The sequence below is a fragment of the Marmota monax genome, unplaced genomic scaffold (assembly GCF_021218885.2).
Source record: "Marmota monax isolate L192 unplaced genomic scaffold, Marmota_monax_Labrador192_F-V1.1 WCK01_AAM20220418_F8-fsc00256, whole genome shotgun sequence".
In the NCBI taxonomy this organism is placed as follows: Eukaryota; Metazoa; Chordata; class Mammalia; order Rodentia; family Sciuridae; genus Marmota; species Marmota monax.
Genome location: NW_026692286.1, coordinates 780,815 through 805,906, shown reverse-complemented (window position 1 = coordinate 805,906; position 25,092 = coordinate 780,815). Strand labels below are relative to the sequence as shown.

The following is a 25,092-nucleotide window of genomic DNA, read 5'->3' as shown; positions in this document are numbered from 1 at the left end:
CTATTAGATGCAGAGTTTCTAGTTTAATTCCTAGATCCTTGATCCATTTTGAGTTAACTTTTGTGCATGGTGAGATATAGGTATTCAATTTCATTTTGTTGCATATGGATTTCCAGTTTTCCTAGCACCATTTGTTGGTGCATTTCTCCAGTGCATGCGAGGTTGCAGGGAAAAAGGTACACTCATACAATGCTGGTGGGACTGCAAATCAGTGCAGCCAATTTGGAAAGCAGTATGGAGATTTCTTGGAAAGCTGGGAATGGAACCACCATTTGACGCAGCTATTCCTCTTCTCGGACTATATTCAAAGGACCTAAAAACAGCATACTACAGGGACACAGCCACATCAATGTTTATAGCAGCACAATTCACAATAGCTAAACTGTGGATCCAACCTAAATGGTCTTCAGTGGATGAATGAATTTAAAAAATGTGACATTTATACACAATGAAATATTAGCACTAAAAAAGAATAAGATCATGGCATTTTCAGGGAAATGGATGGCATTAGAGAAGATTATGCTAAGTGAAGTTAGCCAATACTAAAAAAAATGCTGAATGTTTTCTCTGATATAAGGGGGGAGACTCAAAATGGGGTAGGGATGGAGAGCATGGGAGGAAAATTACCTCTTGATAGGGAATAGGGGTGGGGAGGAAAAGGAGGGAGAAGGGGAATAGCTAGGATTGTGAAAGGAGACGGTCATTATTATACAAAATACATGTATGAAGATGTGAATTTGGTGTCAACATACCTTATATACAAACAGAGATATGATAAATTGTGGTATAAAGGTGTATTAAGAATTTTTTTTCAAAAAAATAAGAGAGCTCATGTATAATGGCATAATTTGGCGTGAACATACTTTATATACAGAGTTACAAAAAACTGTGCTGTGAATGGAAAATTATGAATGTAATGCACTCCACTATTGACATGTATGTAAGAATTAAAAAGAAAATAATACAAATAACAATAAATGCTGGCAAGGATGGGGGTGGAGATCTGGAAAAAAAGAAAGAAAAAGAGGAACTCAAAACTATCACTTTCTTGACTAATAAATAAATTCAGCAAAATAGCAGAATATAAAATAAACACCTATAAACCAAATGCATTGCTATACTTAAGCAATGAATCCACTGTAAAAAAAATAGAAAAACCACCACATTAACAATGGCCTCAAAAAAGAAAAAGAAAGAATAAAATAAAATATTGGGAATCAATCTATAAAAGAGGTTAAATACCTCTACAATGAAAACTACAGAACACTAAAGATAGAAATTAAAGATCTTAGAAGATGTAAAGATGTTTCATGCTCTTGGATAGGCAGAATGATCATAGTCAAAATGGCCATACTAACAAAATAGTTATACATATTCAATGCTATTCCTTTTAAACTCCCAATGACATTCTTCATAAAACTAGAAAAAGCAATCAGGAAATTCATTTGAAAAAATAGGAGAGCCACAATAGCCAAAGCAATTCTCAACAAAATGAGTCAATCGTAGGTATCACCATGCTAGACCTTAATCTATACTATAGAGAAATAGTAAAAAAAAAAAAGAAAAAAGTAACAAAAGACATGTAGACCAATGTCATACTAGACAAAAATTAGAGAAAAAAGAGCCTCTTCAAATCAACAAGTACATGAAAAAATGCTCACCATCTCTAGCAGTCAGAGAAATGCAAATCAAAACCACCCTAAGATACCATCTCACTCCAGTAAGATTGGCAGCCATTATGAAGTCAAACAACAACAAGTGCTGGCGAGGATGTGGGGAAAAGGGTACACTTGTACATTGCTGGTGGGACTGCAAATTGGTGCAGCCAATTTGGAAAGCAGTATGGAGATTTCTTGGAAAACTGGGAATGGAGCCACCATTTGACCCAGCTATTCCCCTTCTCGGTCTATTCCCTAAAGACCTAAAAAGAGCATGCTACAGGGACACTGCTACATCGATGTTCATAGCAGCACAATTCACAATAGCTAGACTGTGGAACCAACCTAGATGCCCTTCAATGGATGAATGGATAAAAAAAATGTGGCATTTATACACAATGGAGTATTACTCTGCATTAAAAAATGACAAAATCATAGAATTTACAGGGAAATGGATGGCATTAGAGCAGATTATGCTAAGTGAAGCTAGCCAATCCCTAAAAAACAAATGCCAAATGTCTTCTTTGATATAAGGAGAGTAACTAAGAACAGAGTAGGGTCGAAGAGCATGAGAAGAAGATTAACATTAAACAGGGATGAGAGGTGGGAGGGAAAGGGAGAGAGAAGGGAAAATGCATGGAAATGGAAGGAGACCCTCAGAGTTATACAAAAGTACATACAAGAGGAAGTGAGGGGAAGGGGAAAAATAATATAAGGAGGACAAACGAATGTCAGTAGAGGGAGCAGAGAGAGAAGAGGGGAGGGGAGGGGAGGGGAGGGGAGGGGAGGGGGGATAGTAGAGGATAGGAAAGGCAGCAGAATACAACAGACACTAGTATGGCAATATGTAAATCAATGGATGTGTAACTGATGTGATTCTGCAATCTGTATATGGGGTAAAAATGGGAGCTCATAACCCACTTGAATCAAATTGTGAAATATGATATATCAAGAACTATGTAATGTTTTGAACAGCCAACAATAAAAAATTAAAAAAAAAATTGATGCTGGGAAAACTGGAAATCCATATGTAGAAAGATGAAATTAAACCTCTATCTCTCACCATGCTCAAAAAATCAACTGAAAATAGATCAAAGACTTAGACATGAGAATGGAGACCCTGTGCCTAACAGAAAAAAGAAGGTCCACATCCTCATCATGTTGGCTTAGGGCCTGACTTCTTGAACAACACTCCAAAAGCACAAACAGTAAAATTAGGAATCAATAAAGGGGATGGATTCAAATTAAGAAGCTTATTCTCCATAAAGAAAACAATCTATAACATGAAGAAAAAGCCTACAGAATAGCAAAATAAGTGTTTACCACACACACATCAAATAAAGCAGTAATCTCCAGGATATATAAAGAACTCAACAAACTTAATATCAACAACAACAACAACAAAAGAGACATAACCCATCAATAAATGGACTAAGGAACTTAACAGACATTTCACAGAAGAAGAAATACAATTGATCAACAATATAAAAAAGACCATAATCTTTAGCAATTAGAGTAATGCAAATCAAAACTATTTTAATATTTCATTTCACTGCAGTCATAATGGCAATTATCAAAAATTACAAGCAATAATAGTTTTTATGAGGATGTGGGAGAAAAGGTACACTTATACATTGCTTGTGGGCTGTAAATTGGTAAAACCCCTGTGGAAAATAGTATGGAGATAACTCAGAGAACTTGGAATGGATTCACCATTTGACTCAGCTATCTAATTTCTTTTTTTTTCTTAATTGCTATGTTTATTAAAAATATAGACTAATAGTCCTGTGATTAAATGTCATTGTGGTTGGGTGCTGACTTCATAAGACATAATTGTAAGGGCCTCTTCACAAATATACTCTGGACAGAAGTAAAAATGTAAACAGAAATGACTGACAAGACATGCCATTTCAGACATAATCCCCTTATAATTAATGAAAGGGAGTTTGACACTATTTACATTCATACCAACATTCAGAGGCCAAGTATCACAAGCATAAGGTCACACTATAATTACAAGATGTCTTTTCATACTTTCCAAATTGTTGTATATTTTAGCTATGAAGGTCAGTATTCATAGCCCAACTTGTTCTTAACAAGTAGAATTTTTATGTCCATTCAATCAAAGAGTCTCTTACACCATTCTGGGCCCATTCATTTGCAGATAGGAGGAGAAACTGTAACCAGGTTCTTCATATCATGCATGTACTTGTGATGTCCAATCTTCATATGCTGTCCAATTTCTTTAAGATAAATGGAGTGACTCTCAACAGGGCCACGTAGATAAGGAAGTTCCTTATGGAGGAGATCACGTCCTCACGCATCTTCCGCTTCATCTCCTCCGGGTCCAGCTTCGGCGCAAGGCCCTGGATCCGGAACATCGCCGCACTGCCTCACCAGCTTCCAGCTGCAGCCTTCAGTTCTCCAGTCCTCAGTAGCCCCAGCTATCTAATTTCTTGGCTTTTACCCAAATGACTTAAAATCAGCATTCTATACAGATGTGGCCACATCAATGTAGAGTAGGTCAATTCACAATAGCTAAACTATGGAACCAACCTAGGTACCCTTCAACAGATGAATGGATAAATCAAATGTGATTTTATATATATATATATATATATATATATATATATATATATGTGTGTGTGTGTGTGTGTGTGTGTGTGTGTGTGTATGGAATATTACCCAACCCTAAAAAGAGTAAAATTTTGCCACTTGCTGGTAAATAGATGAAACTTGAGAATGCCATGCTAAGCTAAATAAACCAACAGCAAAGTTCCAAAGGCTGAATATTTTATCTGACGTCCAGATGCTAATTCACAATGGAAGACAATAGGGAAGTATAAATGCACATTGAATCAGAGAGAAGGAAGTAAAGGTAGGAAAAAAGTATGAGGTTTTGAAGGATAGTGAAATGGATCAGATTATTATCCTGCATGCTTATACAACTACATGACTGGTATAATTCTACATCATATACAACAAGAAAAATGTGAAGTTATACTCCATTTATGTATGCTGTGTCAATGCATTATACTGTTATTTATAGCTAAGTGTAACAAATGCAAAAAAAGATAGAATCAAACAAAGTACAAACTATAAGAATTAAAACACTATGGTACTGAAACAGAAGGCAACATACAGACCAATGCACAGAAAAGAGAACAAGGATAAGCCCAGACATTCACTTCACACTCATCTTTGAGAAGGGGGCCAATATTACAGAATGGATAAAGGATAGTATCTTTAACAGATGGTGCTGAAGACACTCAATATCCACATGGGGAAGAAAGAAAACCAAAACGTATCTTACACCATATCAAAACATCAACCCAAAGAGAAAAAAATATAACAGTGAGATGTGAATCTGTAAAATGCCTGGAAGAAAATACTGGGGTCCCATTTACCAATCTTTTCACATCCTACTAAGTTGACAAATATGATCTTTACTCTGATTTGATCAGTACACAGTGTTACATGTATTAAAATATCATGCTATACCACACAAGCAGATGAAGTTGCTATTTTTTAATCTAAAATAGAAAAAAAGATAGAAGAGCATAAATTTGTGAGCAAACTATAAAAAGAAAACATTGAAGAAACACTTTACAACATTGCTTTAGAAAATGATCCTTTGGCTGTGACAGTAAAAGGACAGGGGACAGAACCAAAAACAGACAAGTATAATTTCATTAAAACAAAAGCTTCTGCACAGCACAGTAAAGCATAAACAGGGAAAATATTCAACTGTTGGAATGAGAGAAATCACTTACACATCACCTGAGAAGAGTATAAAGTCTAAAACACACAAAAAATCACTATTAAAAACCAGTAAATGAGCTGGGCACAATGGGCACAGTGAATACCAGTTGTTTGAGAAGCTGAGGTGGGAGGACCACAAGTTAAAAACCAGCCTCATCAAGCTAGCCATGGCCTAAGCAACTGAGTGAGATCCTGTCTCTAAATTAAAAATAAATAAATAAATAAATAAATAAATAAATAAATAAATCTGTGGGGATGTGGCTCATTAAGTGCTGTGGGTTCAATCCCTAGTAGCAAAAAAAAAGAAAGAAAAAATGGAAACAGAGAGTAGCATGTTGTTTGCAAAGAAGTGTGATTAGGGTAAAATGGGGTGCTGGTCTTCAATGAGTATAAAATTTTAATTGTATAAGATAAACAACTTCTAGATATTTGCAGAATACTTCTCTACTTATACTTTACAATACTATAATGTTCACTTATTTATGTTTTCAGAGTACATATATCCTACTTAGTGTTCTTACTATTGTGCAAGGGAGGAAGAAGGGAGGATACAAGGGATGGATGGAGGGAAGGATTATGGAGAGAGAGGAGGAGGCAGAAGGCAGGGAAAGGAGGACTAGCCCAATGATGCTCTTCCTACACAGTCAGGATTCCTGCTCAAAGTGGACTGTCCTTGATTGAATATTCTGTTATTGTTATCATAATTTTTATTGATTTTATCTCACTACTTATTTTTCATAAGTAAATTTCAAGAAGGCAATGGACCACAGGTATGAACACAGCACATAAATGTCACCTGCAGGTATATTGCATTTGGCCACCTCATGCACACTGAGTTTTCATTCCTATTATCACAGAAGTCCAGTGGTCCAAGGAAATGTGGGAGCTAAGAGAGAGTTGGGTACAATGTGACCATGTCCTATCCACAAATAAGTAAAAAAAAATGGAAGGTGATGAAATCTAGGGAGGCCACACATTAATGTCCAACCAGAATTAGATTCAAATACAGAAAGAAGACAGCTTTGTCACTCAAGGTACTTTACTGTTAGCCCACCTCTCCAGCTGAGGATATGAAAGGAAAGGGAAAGCAGGGTGATCCCCAGTCACTTTTATTCTAGTTCTTTAAAAGTCATTAACAAACCATTTGGAGAAACTGTCCACAGTTATCAAGGTATAGTAAAAATAATTTCACTTGCTCTGTGTAACATATTCACTGCTTTGGTATTAATGAACACAACATGGATGTGCAAGCTCTACAATATGACTTGCTTATAAGTTTGCATTTAGAATTGATATGGCATACTTAAAGATAAATGTTAGAAGTCTTGATAATTATTTAAAGTGCTGTAATAAGAAGGACAATTAAAAGACAGATGAAATGTATCATGACATGTGAAGAGATCTCAAAAGAAAGAAACAGATTTCTGTGGCATGATGTCAATGGCACAGGTCACCTGCTTTTAGACAGGGACTCTAAGTTTTTATTTTGCATTGGGCCTGACAAATTACACAAGTTGCCCTAAAAATACCAGTAAAAACGTGTATATTTCCTGGAGAAAGTGCTGATTCTAGGATCTGGTAAGATAAATTTAAAAAAAAATGAGCCTGAACATAGAAGGAGGAAGAGAAGAAAGAGTAGGAGCAGAGTCTCCCAAGGTGTCCCACATGTGGATTCCTGACAAATGACATAATAACTAAGGTAAAAGGTCCTGAAAGAGCGAAAGCTGGAAAAATATGAGCAATAAAATAAAAGCATTTAACAGTAAAATATAAGTGAAAGCAACAAATGAATATATATATATATATATATATATATATATATATATACTGATAAAAAATAATTGACTTCATTGATAATAAATGATGGCAACAGACAAATCTTTCATATAGAAGAGTTAAAAACAATGCAGGAGAATAGCATCCTCTCCAGCATGTGGAGCTTAGTATTCTTGTCATTTTATCGGTGGGCAGATTCAGGGACTTGATTGTAACAAATAGTGAAGGAATAAAGAAAAAGTATTACATTCCCAAAGGATAAACCTGGCACAAACCACCTTGACAATGGATGGACTGTAGTGATACAAATATTTCAGTGACCATCAGGTAACCTCATCATGCTGTGACAACAAGACATTTTATATCCATACTATTCCTTCCAAAATTATTTAATCAGTTCTCTTTACAGTTGACTGACATGACCATTTTCACAAGCAGGAAACAAACCATAAGAATACTCTCTTCCTCGGTGTTGAGTGCATCACTTTCAATGATCAAATAGAATAATTAGTTTTAATTTGTTTTTAATTAACAAATATTTATTGCACATGTTAATGGAATTGAGCAAATATTTCAAAATGCATGGTACACAGTGATCACATCTAATTATCTATCTTCTACTTTCACCTCTTGCCCTGCACTAGCACCCTTCCTACTCTCCAGAAATTACTATTGGGCTTCCATATTACTTTTAAAAAATCAACTCTAGTGTGTAGGTGGCAAACACGGTAATAGAAATAAGATTTCTGCAGCCACAAAGAAGCGATTGCTGGAATGAACTCCTCCCGACATCTCAGAGACCATAAGTGTTAACACCTGGCTGAGTCTCCTTTTATCTCACTGTGCACAATCAGAAAAACAATCTCCAGCTATTGCCTTCACTATGTTGACCTTAATTTTTCCATAAATAATCCAATTGGCTTCATTTCCCACCACCTGAGGACAGGGTGCCACTGAGATCATCAGAAACCACTATTGCACCAAATCTCAAGGTCCTTCCTTTGTGACGCTGTAGTTCACTTTTTAGTGGTTTTCAGAAAAAGAGGTTCTGCCTTTCTTTTTAAAATCATCTCTTCCAGAAATCCATGTCATTACATTTCCCTGGTTTTCTATCCCCTTAACTGGATGCCCTCACTCTCTATCTCCTTCATAGACTTCTCTTGTCCATTGCTAAATATATATGTGTCCCTAGCTCGATGAAACGCTCTCTGTACTTCTATATCTTCACCCACACCCAGGGTCATGCTCAGTCTCATAGCAGTATTTTCCAAATACCCCTGCCTCCCAAATATCCATTTTCTTCCCAGTCCTCTCCTCTCACCTTCATACATGTTAACGTGAGTAACTAGGAGAAATCACAAACATCAACACAAAAGTCTTCCTCAAGACTAGCACTCTTTCCCCTGCCTCATGTGGTCTTTCTGCCCCATACAGGAGATTGGGTACAGCAACTACCCTAGAGTGCTCAAGTAAAAAATTCAGCAGTTGTCCCTGGTCTCTTCTCCATTACACTCACCCAATTCATCCCCAAACCCTTCTTATCCTAAAGATAATATTATATGAGAGAGAAAACATTTATATGAGAGAGACAGAGAGATACATATATTCAAAATTATAAATATATAGTATACAATTATAAGTATATTAAATATCTATAAAATATATAATTATAAGTAAATCAGGTAATCCACTTTTATTCCTGTTACCAAGTCATGCCATCATGTTATATAATACATATTCTATTGATAATCATGTCCATGGGGACAAGTTCTACTAAATGGCCACAAATCCTCCACATATCAAGGAACTTAAAAGCTGTTTTTGCCAAAAAGCACTAATTTTTTTTAACTTAGGCCTACAGATGCCTATTGGACAACTACAAGTCAGGTAACACTTGGCATCTCTGAGATATATTTATTCTATTTATTGGTTTATAATAATCACAACAAAGAAAAGAGAACAAAATACCTGCAATATTAGTAAAAACTCCCCAAACATCCCAGGCACAACAGGAGTAGGAAGAGGCCATGACTGAATTGAATTGAAACACTTACCCCAGTTCTAAATAAAATTTGGAAAAAATTCTCTCTCTCTCTCTCTCTCTCTCTCTCTCTCTCTCTCTCTCTCTCTCTCACACACACACACACACACACACACACTGGGTTCACTCATACACACACACACACACACACACACACACACTGGGTAGTGAGTGTAATACTCCCTTCCATAGCTGGATGGTTAATTTTATACATACAATTAATGAATATTTGTACAAAAAATTAAAAAGCTGCTTGTAAAACAAGTACTGAGGGGCTTTCTAATATTTTTAGTAACCAAGCCAGCCAATATGTAGGCAGATAATTCTAGTGGATGCTAGAAAAAAAGTCAAAGTACAGTTCTGGCGCCATCTAGTGACTAGTTAATAGTTAGCACTTCTAACAATGGGAAAGTACCACATTAAGCAGAGCAGTAAGTACAAGTAGGGAATTCTTGAAACCTCAAAGAGGAGTGGGGAGATGCAACTGGAGAAGCCAACAAGGGAGGGCTCCTTAAAGAGGTCTTTATCTCACAGGTAGGAAACGATTGGGGCAGCTAAATGACATGGTGAGGGGTGTGTTTTAGAATAATTGAGAAGGTAAAATATTGCCATGGATAGTAACATTAGATCAAATACCTAAAGGGTGTCAGTACTCCATGTCCCTTTAGTGCCTGAATTCTTGCGCCAGACCAGGGGAATGGTAGCCCCCACGAGAATGGGAGCAAGTGATGGTTGCATCACAGGCTTACCCTGTCTGGACCTTCAGGTCTAAGTATGTACACAGCAGGCACCAAGAGAAGTCTCTGTGAACATGACAGAAAAATTGTTGTTCCCCCCAAACAAAGTGTCTCAGGTGATATCCCCAGGACCCCCCAGAAAACCCATGGAACCCAACCAACCTGAAAATATGGAAAGTGCACAGCATCCCATGAGAGGGAGGAAACAAGAAAGGCTGTGCCACGGTATCTTCAACCTCCCTCCATTGCCTCAGTGTGTAAGTGGGTAAACTGAGGCCCCCAATGGAGCAGACCCTGAGGTCACATTTCTATCTCAGAGCCCAAAGACCTTGCTTCCCCACTGGGTCCACAGTGACTCCTGACAGAATTTACAGATGCCTCTCCTGACTCCCTTTGCCTCCTGTGGATGCACCCACCATGCCCTCTGCTCCTGCACCACTGTGCCTCCTAGTTCCTAGGCTGTGCTCACTTAAGGGGTCCTGGGTGAGGTGCCTCCTCCCACATGCTTCCCCTATCTCCTCCCCACCCCCTGTTCTTATGGTTTGGGCTCCACTCACTCAGCCTGACTTTGCCTCACCAGCTCTGCCTAACACTTAAGCCTCACTAGGTCCTCTCCACTTTCTTTCATAGGCTACACCCATCATCTGGCCTCCTACCTGCACTGTTCTGCAGAGCCATGCCACTCCATCCACTTGACCCTCTGCATTCTGTCCATGTGACTCATCCTCCACTGACTTATTTAACACTCTGGGGTTACAGGTTTTTCCCTTTAGCTCTGGAACCTTTTGCAGTCTGGCTTGGCCCAATTCCACCAACAAACACTAGCTTACCAAATGGCTCTGCTCTTCTTCGTTAGCCATGCTTTTCCATCAAGTCCACTCTTACTCCACCCACCCTGTGTTACTTGGCCTCTCCACTGCTCCTTGAAAACTCCGTCTGAAATGAATGAAAGAAATCTTGCAGAGATGCCCATGGTTGTGAAACCACTGAGTCTAAGGGACAATTACATTTGGGCTCTGGTCACCTTTGGATCCCACATCTCCAATGGTTGACCTTAAACCACTCTGCTAACCTGAGTCAGAGTATCTCCATTTACAAAATTTGGCTGATGATGATACTTTATTTGCATAAATGTGAGCACATTTTCAGCACTGTCTGTGTATCATGAATGCAGAAGAGACACTGGCAAGCAACTAGCAAGATCCCTACCCTATATGTGAAAGATCCCAGCCAGGATTAAAAAAGAATATTTGCAAAGGACATGGCCTTCTGCTTTTCTTTAGCTCTGTGGCCTTCAGCACCTTCTCTTACCCTTTCAGCACAGGATGGGCACAGCTATGTGGCAAACAATAGTCACCTGTGATCTCTTCTCCAGCCAGCCTTGGGCATCTCAGAATGAGGGAGCACAGGTGTCGGATCATGGCCATCTTTTTCAAGGTTCAGTCTCAGAAGATAAAACCTTTTTATAATGACTTCTGTATAACTATGGTTTATTCTGACAGCCTGACTCAATGCTGTAGAGATAGGGCAGCAGTTGGAGACTTGGGCTTCAATCTGTAGAAACTGAACTGGGTGCTTAAAAAAAAAAGCACTAGATGACACTGGGGAGGTCAAGGGTACCTGATGGGCAAAGTTCAATAAAACCAGGACCTGGGTTTTGCCAGGTGAAATCAGTGTCCAAAACACTTTATAGTCCTCCCTGGCCCCCACTGCTATATGAGCACACTGTAAGCCTTTCTGCTGTCATTTTGTTGCTGCTCAGATTTTAAGTCTTCAGAGAAGGGGTACAATTGGCTGGATATAGATATTGGCTGGGAATATGAATTCTTCACATTCAACTAGGTATTGAAGGATGAGTAGAAGTTTGCTAAAAATCAAAGGAAAGGACATTCTAGGTAAGAACACCATGTGTGACCTCACAAAGAAATTTGTGTCCTCTCAGAATCACACAACCACACTATGCCAGGTGATTTTTCTCATCATGTCATTTAATGTCCCCAAACCTTTCAAAAATAGTGCCATATGTTGGGAAACTGATTGCATTGTTTTATAAAAGTGCTAAAGGCTCTTATAAAGAATTCAAAGTATACAGCAGAATACTGCAAAACTGGGCAAGGGGTGGGAATCTTGCCAAAACCCAGTGCTCCAAACACCAGAGTTAACATTAGGCAGTATCATTTCCCAGGCATTTTTAGTCACATTGATTGAAGGGTGAATAAAAAAGGAAGGATGGGTAGAAAGAAAAAAAAAGAATTTGATTAAAATGAGATTAAATTGTGGCTCAGTGGGAGAGTGCTTGCCTAGCACATTCGAGGTGCTGGATTATATCATCAACACCACATAAAAATAAATAAATAAAATAATAGTTTAAAAATCATAGAAAAGTGATTAAATTTGAAAATAAAGAATTTTCACTTGAATTTAAGAAAAGAAAAACATAAGTAAAAAAGAAGTAGTTGCTAATATGACATATTTATTTTGTGACCAAAGTGCTTGTTTGATATAAGACCACCCCAATATTGTGATTAACAATGTTTCTATTTTTTTAAAGGTCAAAAGAATTGATTTTATTGAGAGTGATGCTCTAGATGGTGTTTTGATTTTTCTTATTATTATTAGTTTTTCAAAACATTACAAAGCTCTTGACATATCATATTTCATACATTTGATTCAAGCAGATCATGAACTCCCATTTTTACCCCGTATACAGATTGCAGAATCACATCGGTTACACATCCACTTTTTTACATACTGCCATACTAGTGTATGTTGTATTCTGCTGCCCTTCCTAACCTCTACTATCACCCCTCCCCTCCCCTCCGCTCCCCTCCCACCTTTTCTCTCTACCCCATCTACTATAATTCATTTCTCTTTCTTGTTTTTTTTTTAATTAAAAAATAAATGCTGAGGATGAGCCTCGGTGGTTATGTGCCCCTAGGTTCAAACGTTTGTACAGAAAGAAAGAAAGAAAGAAAGAAAGAAAGAAATTAAAAAAGAAAAAGAAAATTGTGGTTCCTTTTTCTTATATTACATATTACAATTTTAGCATTCATTTTTATCTGTTGTGGAGACTGTGAAAAGTCAGTCTCTCACAGATATGTCAATGTCCACATCTGACATTTTGCTGTCAGGCTATCGTTTTATGTCAAGGTCTATACTTTACCTACCACCTCACTTTAATTGGAAATTTTGTCAAATCCTAGGTTTATCTGGAAGCATGGTTCATCTTCAATCCTTGGACCCTGGCTTCTTTCTTCTGTGTTCATTTAGATTCAAGTCTTTTTTGAAGCAGAACCACTTCAAAAATGGGAACAATAAAGCTTGCTAAAAATCACTTTCCCAATGGCCCATCAGTGCAGGAATGGAGATTGGGACCAGTGTTTTCCTGTTGTGGAGACAGTTCTCAAGAGAGCCATGGGAGCCCTGAGATTTTGGACTTGAGTGTTGGCATCAAGAGGAAAGACACTCACTCTCTGTGAACATTCTGGGGCAAGTGAGGGATCCTGAAGATGACTCAGGCCTAACTATGCCCCAAGGGCTCAGATTAGATACTGTAGAGGTTTTGTGTTGTACTTCCATTCCATCCCCAGAGACCTGAAAAAGAATTGGTGACAAAGATAGCTGGTTCTCTTGGCCTACATTGTTTCTGAACCTGAGGACAATGAACAGAAAGTAGAACAAGGAGGAAAATCAATGTATCTGTCTTTCCACTACTAGAAAAATATACCCATCAAACACTGAAAAAATATCCTTTTACATGAAAATCAAAAAGCCCAGTGGTTGGTAGTCCGGGCTGCTATGGCTATCCAACCATCCCCAACCCTTTTTATTTTTTAGAGACAGTGATTCTCTAAGATTTTTAGGGCCTCACTACATTGTTGAAGCTGTCCTTGGACTTGTGAGCCTCCTGCCTCAGCCTCCATAGCCACTGGGATTATAGGCATGTGCCACCAGGCCTGCCTGGCTTTTTGTTAGGTGCTGGGGTTGGTGGAACCCAGAGCCAGGCACATGTGAAACACCTGTTTTACTACTGAGCTGTACCTTCAGCCCTAAATCTGTCGTTTTGAAATGTTAGCAACACATTTTAAAAAATATAAGATCCCAGGGGAATGAATGATGGATACCTGCACCTGGATCTTACCAACCATTTGTGCTGGGGTGGCTCTGTGCAGAGCCAGTGCAGGGTCTCATGGTGGCATGGAAAAATGGGCATCAAGTGAGGATAGACAGAGATCTGAATGCATCCTGATGGGTTGTTAAAAGAGAACTGCTGGATAGGTGGCCAGGGTGAGACATTGTTCTTTCATATGTTGGGATGGGCATCCCAGGTGGAGAAGGGGTAGAGGGTGAATGCATTTGGGTGGTTACCCACTGAGATATATCCTCAGTCCTTTTTTAAAAAATATTTTTTCTTTGTTGATAGATATTTATTTTGTTTATTTATATGTGGTTCTGAGAATCAAACCCAGTGCCTCACACATGCCAGGAAATTGTGCTACCACTGAACCACAGGTCCAGCCTCAGCCCCAGCACCTTTTATTTATTTATTTGATTTGGCCCTACTGGGATTGAACTCTTGGATACTCCACCACTAAGCAACATCACCAGCCACATTAGTGAGTCAGAGTCTCACTAATTTGCTTGGTTCATCACCATTGTTGAGGCTGACTCTGAACTCATGATCCTTTCGCCTCAGCCTCCTGAGCTACTGGGGTTACAGATGTGTATCCCAGTGTCTGACTCCCCCACTTTTCTTTCTTTCTTTCCTTCTTTCTTTCTTTATTTGAGACAGGGTTAAAGTGTTTCTGAGGACCTCACCAAGTTAATGAGGCTGGCTTTGAACTCCCAATACTCCTGCCTCCGTCTCCACATCCACTGCAATGACAGGCCTGTGCCACTGTGCCAACTCTAATACAATTTTAAAAGTTACTTATTCCATGGTAATATGGATCTATTTAAATTTATAATATAAAAACATACATATAATATATTAACTTTTTATAAATAAATTTATAAGAATTAGCATATGGCATTTATATAAACATAGATGTCACAAAACTTACTCCTATTGACCAAATGTGACCCATAAAATCTTGAACACATATGGACATTTAATTTATCTCTTTTTATTCTTTTTCTAGACTTATTATTGTAGATAGGTTCAAAACACTGAATGAGTGAATGCAGAGAATTGTGCCAATTTTCGTATTTATTAATTGAGGATAATATTTTATTTTCCTAGTAGTGGCATTTATTTCTCACAAATACTGCATGTGGCATTTATGTGTTGAAGCTGAAAAGTTGTTCACACAGAAACTGAGAACAGAAAAGCCTCCCAGATTTAGGATAAGAATGAGAAAGAGACTGATTCTCTGTAAGGAATGCCCAAAACAAGTAAGACTGGAAAGTAACTCTTAGGTTTTATAGCACAATAAGGTGATTACATTCTATAATAACTACTTGAACAAATCAAAATAGCCAGAAGTTTGCAGATTTCAAACAAAAAATGACAATTTTAATGGGATGAAAATGACCCTGATTTGATCACTACACAGTATATACACATGTTGAGTTACAATAATGGGTCTCATATCCAAGTACAAATAGTAGATTCCAGTTAAAAATTAAAATAAACAGAAATCAACCCTTTGATGTTTTAACCAAATATCTACATCACCTTGGATTTTTAAATGGTATCCTATGTTCATGAATGTTTCACTTTTCTGGTTTCTCTGTCATGTTTTTTATATCTACAACTTCTAAAGTGTCATGGAATGATTTAGCCTCATCCACATGGTTTTCTGATGATGGTTATTTTTTAAAAACTTGTTTACACTTTATTTTGTTATTTTATTTTTATATGGTGCTGAGGATTAAACACAGTGCCTCACATGTGCTAGGCAAGCACTGTACCACTGAGCCACAATTCTAGCCCTGAAAACTTGTATTTTTCAATATGTGGCTGGAAATAATTTAAAATACATACCTACTATTTCAGACACTTGACTTAAAACATAACATGAGTTGTATAAAAAATATTCTATCAGATTAACATCTTTTCTGTATCAAGTTTATGTGTGGGTCTCTTTACTGGAGAAATACACTGCTAACTTCAAGCAGATGAATATTGGGACTCTTACAGAGGTTCATCTTTTAGGCTTGGGTCAAACTCTTGTTTCTTTAATTAAAAATCTTACAATGGAATGACTTTGAGTCTATCTGAACTGTGAATTTAATTACCACCTGTATTCCAGAAGACTGGAGAGAAAACAATAATAATATATTTCTACTGATGTTTGATAGCTGGACTTTGGTCATGATAATAACATATATGCAAGGTGTATAGCTACATTGAGGATTCAAAGACAGTCCTAAAAATACTGCCAAAGAGCTTTCTACACATATTGCTAGAATATTCTAACATCATGAAAAATATTTTGAAGCAGCAACATATGTAACAATTATTAAAAGAAGAGATTTAAATCTCCCAAGTCATATATGTGAGGAACTGCATAATTAAAACATAATGGCCAACATTTCTATTGAAATGTCAGAAACACATCCATATTTGATACTTGTTCTTCTTTCATACATAATAGCTCTAGAGTGTAAGTAATATGACTCCTTATATGTCATACGAGATGATCAGATTTAGTATCAAGGTGACACTTGAACTCAATGAAGATCATAAATACAAACTTAAAAATATCTTAGAGGGCATGCTTTTTAGTGTCATCTTAGATGATATATTAAAGACATTATGTCTGGTAACAAATACTCAAAAAGACAGCACTGAAATAATACACCTATGTGCACACCTACTACATTGAGATTCATTTGTTGAGAAGGTTGCAATTCTTTACTTTTGAGCAATCCTCCCATATCAATTCACCAAAAATTGTAGAGTTTTCAATATGTTCCTAGTGCTTAATCAAGAAGAGAAAGATGAAATTAAAGTAACATACTACCCCAGAAAACCTCAAGATGAGATTATATCAAGAACTATTTTGATAATATATGGTAATTCTGAATCTATAAGAAAGCCCATTGGCTTAATGTACAAGGGGAGCACAACTCTCATTACATAATCCAGACATGATTTGGTAATAATATGGGAATGGCACCTGGAGAGTGTTAGAGAGACTTGATAACTGAAGTGGGAAAAGGGTGTGTTGGGTGAATTCACATATATTCCTGGTGATAGGAGAGGCTGAGATTGATGAAATGATTCTATTTGAAATAAAGACTTCAGCTTCATTTTCTCCTAAGATATATTCTATTTATATGGAATATAAAGAAAGATGAAAAAGACCTACAAACTATATTACTTTACTAGTATAAGAAACATTTTTTCTCTGAAGTTCATCTTGAGATCTCAGCTAACACCATCATTCGCTTCTACAACTTCACATTCCTTATCTAGCCCATGAACTTTACCATTGGTATCTTGGCCCTAATACACCTATGGGTGCTGATAATTATGGAGTTCATAGCTACAGATGTTTTTGTCTCAGAATTTTGGAGATGACATCAAATGTAAATTAATAATCTACTTTCACAGGTTTTTGGGGGAGCTTCTTTATTTGTACCACGTGCCTGCTGAGTTTCCTCTATGACATCACCCTCAGCCCCAGAAGCTCCTGCTTGGCAAGGTTCAACCATAAATTCCCACACCAGAGCCTGTGATTCCTTGTTCCCTGTGGGTATTCTACAAGTTCTTGAATGCTTGCTTCTCATTCTATTCTACTGCCATCGCCAATGTGACCTCACATGTTCTTATATTTATTACTGTAGGATGAACAATTGTACCAATGTGTTCCTTCCTAAGGCATTTATTTTTGATATTGGGGTTATTCCAGGAAGTCTTTCTTCTAGGGCTCATGTCCTTAGTTCTTTTTAGAGGTCAATATGTAGATAAACCTCTAACTAAAAAATAAATTATGTTATCACAATTAATACCTGAACATTAAAATAAATAAACAAGGTTTACAACTCTCATCTCATAGGTATAAGAACTTAGATTATATAGATCAATTTGTTGGAAGACACAAACTACCAAAATGCATTGTGTCCTTTGTGATCATCATACTGGAAAGGAATTATTGGTTTCAGCATTGGATTGTCATCAAGCCATGGGTTTATTAAGGGTAGGACACTGCTGTTTTCTTCTGTAACCATGACATAATATCAATCATATGTGAAAAAAGGAAATGGTTCCCTCAGAAAAAAACAGAAGAAATTACAAGCACACTGTGATAGTGCACAGAATATCCAAAATGTGGCCTCTGTCTACTGGGGGAATCTACGGAAAGCATGAACTCATATACCTTCTGGGAGAAAGAAAAAGTTTGCAACCCTCCATCTAATTGGGCTTTATTATTTGGAATTATAGAAAAATCAGCCATTGATAAAACAATATTTCTTGCAGGATTGAATGCTGAAGATGCATTTGCAGGAATATAAAATAGATGCCTAGAGCTATTCAGTACAGAAATGTTGTTAAGAAATAAAGTTCAGAAATAGATCAAAGTTGGAACTAATCAAATGATGGACATGGAGGCTATCTACACCATGGAAAGTTAAGATCTTTGCATATGTGGAGTGTTTTCCAAGTTGTTTCATTGAGTAAAAAATAAGGGGCAGACAGAATATACAGGAGCACTCCCTTATGGGTAAGAAAGAAACTTACATAATAACATAACATTACTCTTGCCTCCTACCAGAACAAGAAACCGTAAGAATATATACTAGAAACAAATTAAAACAGATGTCCATGAGTGGCAATGAGAGGAGATTAGTGGGGGCATGGAGTATAGGTGAAACTTCAGTGTATTTTAACATGAGTTTATATTCGAGCCACATAAACAATGACCATGTTTAAAACATCGAATTAAATCAAAGGACAAAAATCAAGCCCGACATACAGGTGAGAGTCTGACCACCCAAACATGAACCATACTATTCTGTGACTAAATAATTTTTTAAGCTTGCATGAATTCCAGGATCTTTTACTCCAATGTGAACAAAATTTTTACCTAAAGTAGCAATCCTGTTTGTGGTGTAACAGTTACTGGTCAATGTTATGGCAATATAGGATGCCAGGATTAATGTGCAATGTTTACTGTCAGCACAACAAGGGAACACATGGGTTTCATGCTGTCTTCATTAGACTGGAGTTTACAAGGGCAGGGGCCACTTCTTATCTACAGTGAGCAGCCTGCTGAATACACAGATACTACTATTAATATACACTGAAGAATTCTTTAACAGTTTAATGCCAAGAACACAGAGAGGACTTGACAGTTACTTCCAGGGCCAGATTTCAGAAGCTTGGTTATTTACACTTGGGGTAAAATGACTAGTCCTAGAACCTGTGTGAGTAAATACTTGAATGTTGTGGTAGCTTATCATGAGCCTAGGCAGATAAAGGTGGGGTCTTGCAGGTTATTAAGTTACGAGGGTAGAGCCATGGAATGAAATTATTGTTCTTTATTTAAAAAGATCCACAAAGAAACTTCTCATTTCATCCTGTGAGGACACATATGGTGCACTTCCTTACACTCATCAAGCTGCTATAATAAATTATGATAAACTAGGGGACTTATAAGCCACAGACACTCATTTTCCACATTGTGGAAAGGTAATTCAATGCTTGGTGAGTACATTTCTAATAGATGGAAGCTTCTGGCTGTGTCCTCATGTGGTGGAAGAATCTAGATAGCCTATGGCACCTGTTCAAAGAAGCATTAATTCCACTGATGAAGTCTCCAGCCTCAGGACCTCATCATCTCCCCAAAGACTCACCTCCTAATACCATCACCTTAATGGAGATGAGTTCAACCAAGGTACTCGAGGGGAAACAAACCTTCAAATTAGAGCTGTCTATGAAAATGCAGGTTCTCCATAGTCAATAAACATGTTGGAAACTTGATCTTGGACATCTGAGCTTTCAGAAGTCCACACATAAAATTGTTTTGCTTGTAAGGTATATAGTTTCTAGTACTTCCTTATAGCAGTCCAAACAGACTAAAATATATTTCAAATCATAATTTTGTCTTTTCAATTGTTCCTTCAATATGACCACTTCTCTGAATTTTACACAGGTTATCAACTCTCTGGGCATTCCTCCATGTGTGCACCTATGTACATGCACATACAACAGCAAGGAGCTTGGGGCTTTCCACCAAGCCCTATCCTCATATTCTGCATTTCTACATGTCAAATTTGGAAACCACCCACTTGGCCCCATTCCTGCAAGTGAACAGTTAGGCAGGCCCAGGTCTCCTATGGTGTTACTGTCTGAGCCACCTCTTTAAGATAGGAGTGCAGCCTGCTTCTACCCTGAACTCTGGCCTCTGCTTTCACCTCCTCAGGGGCCTTGCCTATACCCTGGTTATAGCCAGGTCTTCCATTGCACCTGCTCCTCCTTTTCCTGCTCTATGACCTGAATATTACTTGCCATCACTTTACCATGCTCAATTGTGCATGTTTTTCCTCTGTTTCCACAGCTACAATGAAGCTGCCATTTGCTAGCTGTATGACCTTAAGCAAGTTGACTTTATACAGCTCAGCATCCCTGTCCTGCAAGATGAGTGTAAACATGGCTTCTGCTCATAGAGTTCTTATTGCCAGTGAAGGGGGCAGGGATAAAAGTCCTAAACACAATATTACAGAACATGATGATCAATGACTCCTGATGTCATTAAGTGTCACCATTACTAGCTGTCAATCCCACTCCACAACATGGGAAACATAAATTCCTGAAGAGTAAAAAAAAAAAATAATGAATTTCACCTGGCCAATGGGCCCAGGTCTGCTCTGACATTAGATTTCCTGCCCTCAATCAGAGCTCAGGGCCAGGATGAATAAAAAGGTGCCACATGAAGAGCAGACTAATGTAAAGCTGATAAAGGCAGTTTCATGAATGGACAAAAGGGAAAGAATTGTGGGAAGGAGCCAAATCCTATATCTGACACCTGGAGAATCAGGAGATTCTACCATCATATCAACTCCCTTCTCTTGAGAGCAAAACTGTACTGAAAACAGAGAACAAAACTGTACTGACTAACCAAGACAGATTAGTCATCAATGCAGACAATGAAGGACACTCTTGAAGTGACCATGCTGGTTGGTGCATGTACAAGCAGTCAGAGCCACAAATGGGAGGACCTCAAATTGTTCACATGAGACCTTTTTCTTTCTGCATATTCATTATCTGGCTCACACAATGGTAGGCTGAGCTTGGACACTGGAGATCCTGTGTGCTGGCAGGTGACAACCCCAGAAAATAGCACCTACACATATTTTCACAAGTTTACTCATTCTACTCAGCCATAAACAAGAATGGAATTATATCATTTGTGGGAAATGAATGAACCTGGAGAACATCAGAACCTGGAGAAATGAAATAAACCAGACTCAGAAAGTCAATTGTCAAGTGTTTTCTCTTATATGTGAAAGGTAAAAGAAAAAATGGAATTAAAAAATAAAGGGATCTCAAAAAAGTTGGAGGGAGAATAGTTGAGTTTAGACTGGTGGAAGAGAGGATAAGAGAGATGATTCAGGCACTGAGAAATGAGACTGATCAGTGATGTTATGCCCATACATGTATATGTAACAATAAACATACTATTAAAATAATTATAATGTCCTAATATAAGTGACTTTTTTTGGTACCAGTGACTAAAACTCAGCATGCTTCATCATTGAGTCATATACCCATCGCCAGTCCTTTTTTTTTAAACAGTGTTTTGCTAAGTTGTTCAGGGCTTTGCCAACAGAGCTAAGGCTGGATGCCCACAAAGCAAAAATACAAAGGCCTGTCCTCCCCTGGCTTTATGGAGCACTCACTATGCACCAAGTGCCTACTATCTATAACTTCATTTAATTCTTATCATAGTCTTGGTAAGCAAGTGGCATCAGCCTCATTTTACAGATAAATAAATAGAAGTTGTGAGAAGTTACCAATGTATTCAAGCTGGGTGCAGTGGCACATGCCTGCAATCCCAGCAGCTTAGGAGGCTGTGGCAGAAGGATTGTGAGTTCAAAGCCAACCTCAGCAAAAGTGAGGTGCTAAGCAACTCAGTGAGACCCCGTCTGTAAATAAAAATACAAAATAGGTCTGGGGATGTGACTCAGTGGTTAAGTGTTCCTGAGTTTAATCCCCAGTACCAAAAACAAAAATTTATTCAAGGCTCTATAAGTATATATATAAAAGCTGGAATACAAATGTATGCTATGTACCCAAGACCTTGATCCATTAACATTTATTTTATACTAGTCACTACATCTAGGAACCTTCCTGAAAGCTTAATAAATCCAATGCTTGAGAGTACTCCCCAGATATTTTTGTTTCACTGATTAGAGCTAAAGTCCAGGTATCAGAGTGTTTGTCTCTAATGCTCACAATTAGGGATGGAATCATTTTTCTATTAAAAATCAGAGAAGCTTAGACAAAGAGATTGGGCTCACCTGCTCAATTTTGTGCATCAAGTCCACTGAAAAACCACAGAAAAAACAGGGTGAATGTCTGCATTTCTGCAGCTCTCCAAAGAGCTCTTTGTGGCTCCAAAGAAAAGAAGACTCCACAAAGCTGAGGGGACACAAGGCAACCCCTCTGCAACAACTCACCCCAGAATACGCCCAGGGAATAAGTGTGCATATAGTAGAGAATTCCAGGTGGTGCCTTGGTGATCAATGGGCAATGCCATGCAAGGAAATAGGGCACAACCCACTTCAGCAAAGGCAGAGGTGTGGCTGGGCCAGGATGGGGTCTGGCCTTAGAGGATAAACTTTCCCACAGCACGTGAAGCCCTGGACTTCCTCTTCCTCAAATGAGTCCTGCCTTATCACACATATGCTTATTCAACTATTTATGCTCTTCTCCTATTTAATATTTCTCTTGCACATGGCTTTGGAGGTCTCATGCTTTGGCATTTCATGTAAATTTTTTTCTGCAGCTTTCAAACTACCCTGGAATCAACCATGTGAAATATTATCTGTAGAGGTTACAGTTTTTTTATTTTATATATTTTCATTTAGTTCAAGTTTCCAAATCTTTCTAGAAATGACTAATTTTCCACTTTTATGATACTTTTATTAACCCTTCACATATAGACAATGGTTGTGATAAAGCAGTATCTTTTGATTCCAACACCTGGAATACCAGTGACCTGCTTGAAATGATTGTGCTGTCTTTTGACTCTACATCACAACTCTCCATTTCATATTTAATGCTTCATATAACTTTATATATAGTATACAGGAGACTGAGCTAATGTTACATGTTTCTCTCAAAGAAAGGGCAGGCCTTCTCTCTACCTCCATTACCTCCATTAGTGAGTATGACGGCTAATCACAGGTTCCTTAGGGTGGCCTCCCAGCATGGACTCTGACTCAGCTCCATGTTCAATCTTCCTGTGATCTCCTCAGCCTATGGCCTTCAGCTCTGCTTCTACTTTTTTAAAAAAAATTCAGATTAATTTTAATATTTTACTTAGAGCCTGAATCACAAAACTGCCAGTTTGGAAATGGTGGCATACACAAACAACACTACCCCAAAACCGGGTGCTTCATGTGGGACAAGCTAGGGAAGAGGAGCCCATCACAAAAAAATAGGAAGAGGACCCTCAGAGCCACAGTGGAACCATGGGAGGTGCCAGGAATCCCTCATCCTAAAGTTGAGGCATTGTAAATTGTTTAATGGAACTAGACTAATTTGATCTTATGATAAGAATAATAGCAACTAGGTTTGGGATATGATCCCAATTGAGACACTTTCCAAATTTGTCTAGAGAAAAGTTTGGAGACCAGCTCTCCCAGGATTGCTTCTTTCCACCAAAGAAAAAAGTAAAATTAAGAGACTGCTGACATGTTCCACTGGGAAAGCCACAATTATGTGTTTTCCAGGGGGATTTTTGTCATCTTTCTATAGACATTAAAATTACAGGCCTGCAGAAACGTTCTTTTCTTAAAACGTGCAACTCTTTAGGCTATTACCTGCACCACATCCTCCCTGGCCTCATCCATCTGGGTAAGTGCCTCTGCATTCAGAAGTAGTGTGCAGTTGAGTCATGGAAAGGCTGTGGAAGAAGGGAATTTTAGCATAATAGTAAAGTTTCTTGTAGCTGCAGAAGAGACACATCAGTTCCAATAGTTCTACTCAGCCCAGAGGACTGTGTTCTGTATGGTACATTGAGGATATTTTCTTCTAATAATGTTTGCTTTTTAAATTTATATCCTCCTAAAATGAGTCATTTTTTAAATAGGGAATGTTGATTAATTTTAGCTTCTTATTTGTTCTAAGTTTAATGACTTCCAGTGATACAACTTACATATGAAATGTCTTCAAGAGATTTTAAACATTACTTATTTTTATACATATTATAAAGGAAGACATGAGTTTTAACTTAATATTTTATAAACATTTATTTTATTTATTTTCATGTGGTGCTGAGGATCAAACCCAGGACCTCACACATGATAGGCAAGTGCTCTACCACTGAGCCATAACCCTGCTCTAATTTAGCATTTTTCACTTATAAATTTGCTTCTGTGATATTCATAAATAAAATAGAACTAATATTGAGGTGAATTCTATAACTTGAGTAATTATAAGATTTTAAATTTTTAGAAGGAAATAAGATTCTGTGTTCAAAACTTCATTTCATGGAGGGCAATATCACAATGCTATAAACTACTTATATTTCTCATGAAATCTTTGGATCCAGTTTAACTCAAAAAATTAAAAATTGCCTGACCCTGCACTCTCTCAGTGAGGAAATGACAAATGAGAGGATCATGATAAAAGGGTTTGGAAACACACTGAACATTTTGGAAAATCAAATGAACATGCTGGTAGTTTCCCATTCCTGGATTAAAAATACCCAGGAATATAATTTCCAAGTTTGGAGGAAGAATATTTGTGTTCATTAGTTTTTTATGTATTAATTTCATAGGTGTATGCATATGTGACTATATACATACATATATACCCTTTCTAATTTCTGTCATAATGGAAATGTCTGAATCTGATTTTGTTTAAAGAAACATTTAGGTAAATGGAATCCCATCTTACCCTGATCACTGTACTTAAATTTCTGATATTTTCACAAACTCC

The 25,092-nt window shown here is 37.6% G+C and overlaps 1 protein-coding gene across 1 annotated transcript; it reads right to left on the bottom strand.

Moving 5' to 3' along the window:
* Positions 1–3,566: 3,566 nt before the first annotated feature.
* On the bottom strand, positions 3,567–4,083 carry LOC124090105 (mitochondrial import receptor subunit TOM5 homolog). Its single transcript, XM_046440498.2, has one exon. The coding sequence runs from the start codon at positions 4,037–4,039 to the stop codon at positions 3,884–3,886; it is 156 nt and encodes a 51-aa protein (XP_046296454.1). The 5' UTR covers positions 4,040–4,083; the 3' UTR covers positions 3,567–3,883.
* Positions 4,084–25,092: the final 21,009 nt, after the last annotated feature.